The sequence below is a fragment of the Hydra viridissima genome, unplaced genomic scaffold (assembly GCF_058129835.1).
Source record: "Hydra viridissima isolate aposymbiotic clone 2 unplaced genomic scaffold, HvirCarnegie_v1 scaffold_18, whole genome shotgun sequence".
Lineage (NCBI taxonomy): Eukaryota > Metazoa > Cnidaria > Hydrozoa > Anthoathecata > Hydridae > Hydra > Hydra viridissima.
This window is the reverse complement of record NW_028324317.1, coordinates 2,592,203-2,603,593: the sequence shown is the minus strand read 5'-3', so window position 1 is coordinate 2,603,593 and position 11,391 is coordinate 2,592,203. Positions and strand designations below refer to the sequence as shown.

The 11,391-nt window shown below is 27.1% G+C and overlaps 1 protein-coding gene across 3 annotated transcripts; it reads left to right on the top strand.

Annotated features, from left to right (window-relative positions):
• Window positions 1–507: 507 nt before the first annotated feature.
• On the top strand, window positions 508–8,976 carry LOC149876851 (uncharacterized). 3 transcript variants are annotated; one of them, XM_090075113.1, is made up of 9 exons: window positions 508–637; window positions 2,055–2,291; window positions 2,416–2,714; window positions 4,521–4,675; window positions 4,990–5,164; window positions 5,679–5,874; window positions 5,977–6,076; window positions 7,868–7,917; window positions 8,499–8,976. In XM_090075113.1, exons 1-9 carry the CDS (start codon window positions 580–582, stop codon window positions 8,684–8,686), a joined length of 1,458 nt encoding a protein of 485 aa, XP_089931239.1. In that variant the 5' UTR covers window positions 508–579; the 3' UTR covers window positions 8,687–8,976. The 3 variants fall into 3 exon arrangements, with proteins under 3 accessions (XP_089931239.1, XP_089931241.1, XP_089931242.1); XM_090075115.1 differs by lacking the exons at window positions 508–637; window positions 4,521–4,675 and having other exon boundaries at window positions 2,053–2,291; XM_090075116.1 differs by lacking the exons at window positions 508–637; window positions 2,055–2,291; window positions 2,416–2,714 and having other exon boundaries at window positions 4,540–4,595.
• The last annotated feature ends 2,415 nt before the right edge of the window (window positions 8,977–11,391 follow it).

The window sequence follows — 11,391 nt, the reverse complement described above, 5'->3', positions numbered from 1 at the left end:
CTTAATCACGTATTAGTGTATAAAGAGTTGAAGTCGGCTTATAAAAATATGCAGTTTGAAATATCCTTTTCAAATATAACAAGTTACAGTTACAAATAAACAAGTTATAAATAAACCAATAATCAGCATAATCAAATATTGGTCAATTTTTAAATTGACCATTATTTTGGTCAATTTAAAAATTGGCAAATTTCGAAAATGTTTTAAAATCTTCTTAAAAATACTCATCTATTTATAGAAGTTAAATTTAAATTAAATTAAAATTAAATCTTGGCTTAAATTCCATAGCATATTTTAAATAGAACGTAAATAGAGTCATTTCCATTATTTATGTCTCAGCTGTTGGATGCTGACAAGAGAAAAAAACTTAAATTTTCAGGTTATACATCCCGCGTGAAAATACTCAATAAGGGCGTTTTTATTGTGCTAAAAATATATGTGGGAGTTGTTAATACTTCATTAAAATTCAAAAGGCTTAATTATTCAATTCAAAAGGCTTAATTATTCAATTAAGGAAAAAGATTTGTATTTTACACTCTGTAATAAAAATCGAAGTAAAGATTTTTTTCAATTTCAAAAATGTTTGAAATAAAAAATTATTTTCTCAGTCTAGTAATTGTGTTCGCTATTTTTTGTGGTAAGTAAACAAACTTTTTTTTATTAAAGTATATATTTGTATATACAGCGCCAGGGTCTAAACTTCTCCACCGCTTCGCCGTACAATTCATTAACTTCTGATATTTGTTTCTGACGCGTAAAGTAATAGTTTGGCATCTCCAAGCAATTAATCAGCAAGATTTTGCAGACAAAAAGGAATTTACTAATTGCCATTTCATCTTAAAAGCGAAAAAAATACTTATCGAAAACAACAGCTTTTCGAAATTTAAGGTAATCAAGAACTAAAACAACGGCATTGACTCAGTCGATAGCATTAAACAGATCTTTACAGCTACTAACAAATATTTGATAGAAAATCAAATTGCGCTTAAAGTGCTGTTTTTTTTTTACCAGCAGTAAGAGAAGTTAGGATTTTTATCAGCAGCATCATAAACAGCAAAACTTTATGAGTAACTAGCTTTTTTATAGCAATCCGTAAAGTTTCATTTTTTTTTTTGTTTATTTTTGAATCAATTATTTATGTATACAAGGGAACAGGAAAATTTAGCTGATAAATTTATTTAAATTACCCATTTTATTTTATTACTTTAAGTGTTTGAATAAAAGATTTAAATAGGAAAAACTGACTGAAATGCATAATTGAATTTAAAAAAATAATAAAAATTAAGATAATTCTGACAAGATCCTGGCACTTGATAAAAAACACGAAATAAACTGTTTTCATGTTTTCATGTTTATCATATTTCCCTTCGTATAACTCATTTAAATCACACGTAGACACACGCACGCGCACATACGCACACAAACACAAAGGAAGTGAAAAGCTAAGAATTATGCTAAACAAAGTTTATTTAGATTCTCAATTAAAAAAGTGAGTGAAAAAATTAAAAGTAAATTTATTAAATAAAGTGGCTTTTTAACAAATCTCGGCTTTGGCTCAGTCTCACGCACAGTCAGTGCCGTATGGGAGGATGGGGGAGGAGGAATAGTAGACTTCGAGAAAGAAAAGAATAGTTGATAAAATGTTTTATATTTAATTATAATTTATGATTTTTACAAATTTAAATTTTTAACACCCTGATAAAGCAGTCAAAGTTTGGTGAATTACTTTGTTATTTGAGTAAAATTTAGATAACTGAGTCCAATAATAGAGTTTTTCCTTTTTACCAGTACATAATCTAAACCTCGCTATAAGGAACTATTTAAATAACTGTTTACAATAAAACATTACTTAAAAAAAAGGAAATTTAGTTTTGAAAGCTTCATATTTGAAAAAGCTTTTTAGAATACCAGTGAATAATTTTTGCTGCTGCAATCAAATGCATCATATGTAAACGAACAATTTTTCGTATGAGTTTTCAATATTTGAGTTTAAGTTTTATTAGCTCTGATTAATTATGCAACGCCTCTTTTAAAATGAACTCCTACCATTTTAGACCAAACAGAAGGATATTACCCTGGAGTTTGGACCATGGGAATCTTTGATGTTGGCGATTTCCAAAATTTCCAAACAAGGAAACAATGCATACAAATTTGCTGGTCAAAATTAGTTGCCAGCGGGAATTTTGTAGGAACATTACGACAAATATCTTCCAGCAAATGCTGGTGTTTGATTTCTTCAATGGATGTGACACCAAATAAAAACATAGATTTTGAATACCTTCACTTTATGTGTAAGTGCCTATTAAATGCTAATTTTCTGCCATATAACAAAACAAGATGGTTTAATAAATAATAATAATTTAGTTTTCAAATTTATACTTACTTTTATAATTTTTACACATTATTCACTTTCAGATGGAATGGCCACACCACGGACTTTAAATTGCACAATCGGTAACTTACTCACATTTAATATAATGATTAAATTTTTCTCGGAAGGAAACAGCACAAGTTCAATATTTTTTATCGACAATATTGACAACCCTACAACTTACTCAAAGAGGATCTTAATCAAAGATTACGCCAGCGGTGTAACTGCAAGAAGAATTCCTTCATTAAACAATGATAGTCGAACTGTGAATTCACTCCTTGAAACATTCGTTGGAAATGGAGTTGAAAAGGAATTTGAGAATTCTTACACAATCATTACTAAGGTAATAACATTATGTAATCAATAAACCAACCAAAATTCTAAATGTTGTTTAAAAAAAATGCTAATCTTTTTTGAAACTCATCAAGTCCAACTTTTTTAAAAGCTCGTGACTTTTGAATATTTGTAAATTTTGTATAATTTTTTGTGTTTTAACTTTTGAAAAAAGTTTAACTTTTTCATAACTTCTTTCTCCAAAACATTTTTTTTACCCGCTAAAAAATTAGAAAAAAAAACTCCAAGTTGTCAATCATACCTGATAAGCATCGAAAAAGACTGAAAAAGGTCAACAAAAAACATTAAATTGGTAGATTACAGACGTTTTAAATGATAGAATGTGAAAAAGTAAGATAGAGAGGTCAACAAAGTTCTTAAAAGTGAAAATTTGAGAAACTAGATGGCGTCGAAAATATTACAGAGAATAGTTTTTAGATATTTCATAGAAAGGTTCTCAAACAAAATAACAATAATAAAATTGTTACATTAGTAGCATGCTTATTAGCTAATATATCAAAATACTACAAAGGTTCAACGTTTGGTTTTTTTGGTTTTGAACGAATAATAAAGATTTAGTGAGAACGAATAGTAAAGATTTAGAGAGAACGAATAATAAAGATTTAGAGAGAACGAATAATAAAGATTTAGTGAGAACGAATAATAAAGATTTAGAGAGAACGAATAATAAAGATTTAGTGAGAACGAATAGTAAAGATTTAGAGAGAACGAATAATAAAGATTTAGTGAGAACGAATAATAAAGATTTAGAGAGAACGAATAATAAAGATTTAGTGAGAACGAATAGTAAAAATTTAGAGAGAACGAATAATAAAGATTTAGTGAGAACGAATAATAAAGATTTAGAGAGAACGAATAATAAAGATTTAGTGAGAACGAATAGTAAAAATTTAGAGAGAACGAATAATAAAGATTTAGTGAGAACGAATAATAAAGATTTAGAGAGAACGAATAATAAAGATTTAGTGAGAACGAATAGTAAAAATTTAGAGAGAACGAATAATAAAGATTTAGTGAGAACGAATAATAAAGATTTAGAGAGAACGAATAATAAAGATTTAGTGAGAACGAATAGTAAAGATTTAGTGAGAACGAATAATAAAGATTTAGTGAGAACGAATAATAAAGATTTAGTGAGAACGAATAATAAAGATTTAGTGAGAACGAATAATAAAGATTTAGTGAGAACGAATAATAAAGATTTAGAGAGAACGAATAATAAAGATTTAGTGAGAACGAATAATAAAGATTTAGAGAGAACGAATAACAAAGATTTAGTGAGAACGAATAATAAAGATTTAGAGTTTATTTTTATTATGTATGAATTTGTTATTTAACACAAGTAAAAATAAATTTAATGGTTTTAATCAAATGTTAATTTTGCACAAAGTCTTAAGTTTGCAAGGTTTATGAGGTCTCACAATTTTTTATTAAATCATACAAAATTTCTAGTTTTTTATGGAATCATATAAAATTGTGTCTAAATATACTCAAAACTATAAAAACTTCTAAAAATATTATTTTTAATTGACGAATGTTTTAGTCAAACTATTTCAAAAGATGACAACTGAAATTAATAAAAAATCGAAACTTTATTTGAAAAACAACATTTAGGCTTCAAAAAGTCCGACTTTAAAAAACCTTTTTTCAAAATATAAAAAAATACTATGGTGTTTGCTTTTTTTTTTTCTTAAGGATTGATCTGTTAACTAAAATCTTCAAGAACTTATTTTTTAGCTCATAGGAACATAATTAACGTTTATATTCTGCAATAGTATTTTGGGAATTGCACTAGGTTGGCGATGATTCAGTAGAAAACAATCACACCCAATGGGTTGCCTTGGTTTTAACCACCTCCAAGTCTATTTTGGTTAGACTAACTTCTTTTAGAATTTTACGACCAGCAAAAAGCTGTTCTCTGGTTACCTCAACTTCAAACAATGTCAAAAAGTTAGAAAATACATTTTCAGATTTAAGAGCAATTATAAATATATCTTTCTTTATTCTTTCTTTATACAAAATTTATGATGAATAGTTGTAAATATAATAAGTATATTTATGAGTTAGATTATTAATACTAGATTATTTACATTTATCATAAATGTAGCATTAAAATTATTATTAAACTTTGGCGAGATAATTTTTCTTAAATTAAAAAGTTTCTTTTTTAAAATACTTTAATACAAAAAAAAATTATGTTAATTTATTTTGTCCTTTTGTCATTTTGAAAAGGGTTTATCTAATTTAGTTCTTTATAACTTTAGTGACATATTCTATCTTAACTTTCAACTGCAGACCAATAGCAAGTGCGTTGTTGACCTTGAAAGTGTAGCTATTTACTTATATTACAACCGCGAGTTAGTTTTCAACAACGTCCTGTGGGATGATTTGAGCATGGTTCCAACAGTAACTCAAAAGAAATCATACGTCATGATTTATGTAAGAAAAATCTCAATTGTATTTATGTTAACTTTTGATGACACTTTATCACTCATCACTTTCATTCAAATTTTGTGCTGAAAAAAACTTTTTGGAGCAATAAAATCTTAAAATCCTGGTGTTGGTATAAAACAGTATAAATAAATAGGAATAAATATTGAAAAATACGAATATAAATATGAAAATATTAACAAATATAATAAATATTAACAAAAGTAAACAATTAATAACAAATACGGAGACATATAATCAATTACTACCAAGTTTTAACATAAATTTATGGATATTAATAATTGCCAACATTTAAAAATATTCATAACAAATATCACATGCTTCTGTTATTTAACTATTATTTAATTTTAAATAAATTTATTTCTAACAACTTGCACAAATATTTGTTTACTTAGTTAACAAAACTTGTGCAATTTTTTTCTTTTTTTTTTCTTTATTTTTTAATATTTATTTTTTACATAACATTTATTTAATGACAAATTCTTTACATTTTCAATTCCAGTTACCCAAACTTTATATTGATGCATTTTTGAAGTTCACCCTGTTATTTGATACTAATGCAACAAATGCACGTGTTGGAAATGCAATTTTGACAGCCAAGGCTGATATTCTCAATATCGAGTTTATAAACAATGAACCCAAGTTGGCACTTAAAAAAATTGTTTTCCAAAAGTCACTTAGGAAATTAGAGAGTAAAGGTGCTCAATAGATATTTAGATTTATTTTATGTAGGTAAAAGAGGCCGTGGAAATAAATGCGCTTTTTGTTTTATTCCAAAAATAAAAATTGCTTTATGTTAGACATTACGAGAATTTATCCCGGCTGGAGTTACAGCAATGAAAATGGAACTGTGCTTGACACTGTCCTTCACCAGTACGTCTGCAAAGCTGTTTTAAAAAGGTAAAAGATTTTCTTTGAAATTTCGTTTTTCTGTTTTAGCGACACAGTTTTAGAAAAATGCAAAAGAATTGCTAAATAATTTAAAGTATTCAATGAATTTATGTAATGAAGACACGCCCAGTTCATTTCATTTTCTTAGTATGATGGCGTATAAGCTAAATTACAATCACCCCTAAGGAAATTATCTGCATAAATCTATTTCTAATTATCTTACAACAACGAGTGATGCTCTTTAAACTGAGTATTCGTACAGTAGTATGCTAATTCAATACTTGGAAAGTTGCGTAACGCGTGCAAAAGCATCTTCCATAATACGCAAGCGCAATACCAGCGCTACTTTAGCGCAATCTCAACTCAGTTTCTTTGTGCAAAAAATTCAGTTGAACTGACATGACGGCGGCCACTCATTTGCTATAAAAAAGCAGCCTTTTTTTAGTGGAGAGAACTTGCAGATTGAAAGTCTGATAGAAATAAAGATTTTTTATTAATGGTTATTCAAATGCCAGACCAGAAAAGCTATTTTCGTTTTTTGTTTTTTTCGTTTATTTGGTTCGTTTTCTGTTAACGTTCGATTATCTTAATATATCTCAATTATCTGTGAAAATGGGAAATTTAGAAACGTGAGTTGTTTTAAAGTTTATTGAATTTAAATTTATAAAATAGAATCAAAGTTGCCATTGACATTTTTGATTTTTTTTTCCACATTATTAAGCTCAAATAAATGTCAGAAGTTATATCTTTATTATGTATACTTTTTTTATTATAACTTTTCACAATTCTTCATCAAAACCGAACTAAAAAGAAAAAAAAAAAAACAGGGAAAAAAAAAACATTCATTGCTAAAAGAAATAAAAATATCCCAATTGATTGGATCCCTAAAAAAGGAAAGTTTAAAAGTACAAAAGTTTACCAAAGCAAAAAAGCAAAAAGAATTGTACAAAAGCATGGGGAGAGCTGGAGCTTAAAGAATTTGACTTTTGGTTTCGTAATTGGGAAAAAAGTTTTTTCTAATTTTTGGGCTCTAATATTGAAAGTGCTGATAAAGAAATTAAGAATAAAGTTAACGAAGGAACAGGTTAATTCTTCGCCTCACCCATTTAATGATTATGAAATGCAGCGAAATACTTTACTATACAGTCCAACATACGGAAATGAAACACAACCCTTAACACTGAAACTTAAAGACATAATGAAGATGGAAAAGATTTGTTTGAAGCAACTCCATGTTTAAGTTTTTTCCGAACATTGTAGCGTGGTTGTAATTGGTTTTCGTCAGAAAAAAAATAAAGCAAAAGAAATTTTTCTTATTTTCAACCCATTTCTTAAAATCTCAAACATTTCCTCCGATTCACAATGATATATCGAGAGTTAACTGTAATTGTTAAAATAAAATTACCTACTTGTAAAAAGCTAACATGTAACACATCGTTTTAAGTGTCACAATAAGAAAAAAAAAACGTTCAAGGTTGCAGTAAACGAAAAAAATTAAAACTGTGTTCAACTTGAGTTGCATTTGTGCAGTTGTTTGTGTTTCCGTAGCGTACGCGAATATTTGTGTGACCACACGTCCAATTAACAATACACAACGTGTCTCAATGTCCATTAGTTATAAAATGTACTCAATTTTGCCCATTAAGCAAAAGAACGCAAAAATATCCCATACATAGATGTATAAAGCAACACCCCCTGTTTACTGCTTCTACGAAATACGTGGCGCAAGTTTTTGTTTTTCACATCTCAAATCATTAGCCACCTCAACTTACGAAAAAAATTTAAATATTTTTTTTTCAGACAACAAAGCCCTTGTTACCAACGCGAAAAAAGTTCAGGACGTATAAAATGTAAGCAAACTATTTTATTATCTTTTCTTTTTTTGAAATTCAACAACAATCGCCGCTGTCCTACAAATTTTCAATACTCTTAAGTTTCAAAAAAAAAAAAATACGCTTGTTTCTAATAATTTTCAAATGATTTATTCAAAAATGATATTGAAATTTGTTGGTTTTCTTGAGTTTTAATATCTTTAATAACTTTAATTTTTTTAAAATTTCAAATAATATTGGTAATATCTTTATTGTTATTAGATATACATAAATATATGTTTGTGTTATCATTATAAATGTGAAATGGTTATATATATATATATATAATTTTACGAGCTGATGATGCTGGTAACCATAATCCAGCGAAAACTTCTCATAATAAATTAATATTTGTATTTAGAGAATTCGTATAATTTGATGTTTTTTATTAATATATATATATATATATATATATATATATATATATATATATATATATATATATATATATATATATATATATATATATATATATATATATATATATCCAGCTACTGTTTTATTTGTTTTAAGATTTTAAATCAAAAAACAAATTCTCTATTCTAAATTTTCACTTTTAGTTCTTCCAATCCAGTTTTACAATATAATTGGCTATAGCAACAAAACAAGATTGGTTTATGGTTACACGAGTCGCAATAACGTGGTTGAGCTGGATTTTAATCGAGAACCTGTTCTTTTGGTTTTGTCAAATGAGAAATGGGAAAATATAAAAGCTGATCAATTTGTCGCAAATACTCAATCAATGTAAAGCAATCAATTTGAGCATTTACAAAATTATTTAAATTCATAACAATCATTATAAGAAACAGTCAAAATGAATTTTAATTTGCATCATATGCATCGTTATACGAAATTACACTAGCAACATGATTGATTGTGAAAACTCAGAGACTACTCAGCCGACACAAAGCCGGCTAGAAGACGTGTATTAGAGGGTATTATTTTTGTCTTTAAAACGTTTCCGTAAGACTTTGTCGGTAAAAGGTATTTTTAAAGACCTCTTTAATAGGTCATTATATTATATCTTTAAGACCTCTTCTTCAAAGCCTAATTTATACGCTTCCGTTTAATAAGTATTATGTTAATGAGAGACAATAATAAATCTAATAATGTTAAAATTAATATAGAACGTAGCTACACACTCTAAGTTATTTAGAAAATAAGGTAGTATCAGTATCAGTAAAAAGATATAGTTTACTCATGGCCTACTTTTTACACGGCCGGATATGTTGCATAAATAGGCGAAAAATTAGATGGCCAGTTTTTCAGTATTTTAAGTTTGTGTTTTAAAAACGTAAAATATTTTTAACAGTAACATTTAACGTATCCTAAAGTTTAAGTTTATTAAATATTTCTTATTAAAAATTTTTTCATCTGTGTTCTGAAATGTTAAATATGAAATAAGTAATAATGTTATCAAATATTAAATTTGTTTAACCATATTTAACAATTCATTTTAAATATATAATTTTTAACATCTAAAATATAACAGATGCATTTATAAGATAGCATTTGGAGTTGAGATTTTAATGATATTTAAATTATAAACAAATTTGCAGTTAAAAAAATTTATTAATGCAAACAATATATATATATATATATATATATATATATATATATATATATATATATATATATATATATATATATATATATATATATATATATATATATATATATATATATAGTTACGTTTTTTAATCGTTTTGCACATTTCACTATGCAAAATCATGCGCAAATTAACAATGATTCTATTACAAAGCTGCCGTTAGCCGAACGCGAGTTTTATACGAAAGTTGCATTTTTCTTAAGCAATGCTTCATAAAAATAATGTTACTTAAATAAGCATAACTTTTTTTGTAATGATTCTTTTTTCATAAAGTTTTCACCATTTTATTACAAATTCAGAGCTCTTTCGAACCATATATAAAACTTGAATAAATAAATGATTTGAAATTTTTACACACGTACCTAGAAATAGTAGATATAAAAGCTCCACGAAAATAATCGCAAGGTAACGTAAGTGATGTAACTTAAGTTAAAAACCTAGTATCAAGAAAACAAGTATATCTTTCTTAGCCGTTCACCTCTGATAATTTTAATTTTTTTTATTATTGTAATTAGTATTGAATTCTCAACATCTTGTAAAAATTTCTAACACGATCCGCATTAATGGTTCGCAAATATTCGACCTAAAAGTTGCAACACTTTTTTTACCTTGTTTTCTGCGTAACGTAAGTTAAGTGGCATTTTCGGTAATAAATTCGCCCTCTTTTGGCCAGACTCAAAACTTTTTAGCTTGTTTTATTCTTTAGACTAAATGAAAAATCAGCTAAAAATTTAATTTACAGTTTAAATATGCAAATATTTGATAAAATTGTTGCGCGTGTAACGTAAGTTAAAAATGGAATTACTCACATGTTTTTAATAAACACCTAGGCTACAATTCTTTATTAAATGTAAAGCGTGGGGAAGCGTGGGTAACTGCCAAAAGTCTCAGTGAACATGAAGAATATCATTTTTTTTCATTTATTTGATTTGATTCAAATAATTACTCCTAAGCTGAGCCATATAAGTAAAAATGTATAATTTTCTTAAAATCTCCATAAGATGAGTTTTTCAAAAATGTATAATACTTTATATTTATTCCTAGAACGTTTTAAAGAAGATTAACTTTTAAAGCGAACAGGTTTGAACTGAACATCCGCAAAAGTAATAAACAGTAGGGCTTCAAAACTTTTCTCTTTACATAAAATTATGTGAAATTTTTGCATTATAGTAATGATTGACTATTAAACTATTAAATAAAATTGAAATATAATGACAGTAGCGACATTAGTAAAAAACATTTATGATAAGCTGTTGCTCTACACTTTTCCACTGTGCGTTGACCCGACTTTGGTTCGACGTTATCACTTGAGCGATAAATTAAACCAACGCTTCCGACGTTGTGCCTACGTTGGCCCAACGTATGTGTGCTAGCTGGGTCCGTATTCCAGAACTTTTACCTTGAAAATTTATAGCATATATACAATGTATACATATATGTATATATATATATATATATATATATATATATATATATATATATATATATATATATATATATATATATATATATATTTAAATACTAAGTAATCCAGAAAATCCAAACACTGAGTAAGTATCTTGGAGGACTTAGAAAGTTCATCCAATCTGACTTTCCAACATTAAGTGATAGTTTGTATCATCGACTGCTACTGCTGTTGTAACGTATGGTCAACTGAAAGATATGATAAAGTCAGGGAAACTTGTTGAAAATTTAAACCACTTCATTAGTGATGAAGGTTTTTGTGCCAATGAGCGTGTCATGAAGTATTCAAGAGAAGAGGAAAGTTTAGGATACGCAAAAATATGATAAAAATATTGATTTATTAGGCTTAATTCTTATCTAGTATGTTTTGAAACTGGCTA

Bases quoted from the DNA above. Each gene is read 5' to 3' on its own strand.
- LOC149876851 (XM_090075113.1), top strand. From the start codon at position 580: ATGTTTGAAATAAAAAATTATTTTCTCAGTCTAGTAATTGTGTTCGCT. The intron at 2,292-2,415 runs GTAAGTGCCTAT...ATTCACTTTCAG, and splicing joins TGAATACCTTCACTTTATGT to ATGGAATGGCCACACCACGG. The intron at 5,165-5,678 runs GTAAGAAAAATC...TTTCAATTCCAG, and splicing joins AATCATACGTCATGATTTAT to TTACCCAAACTTTATATTGA.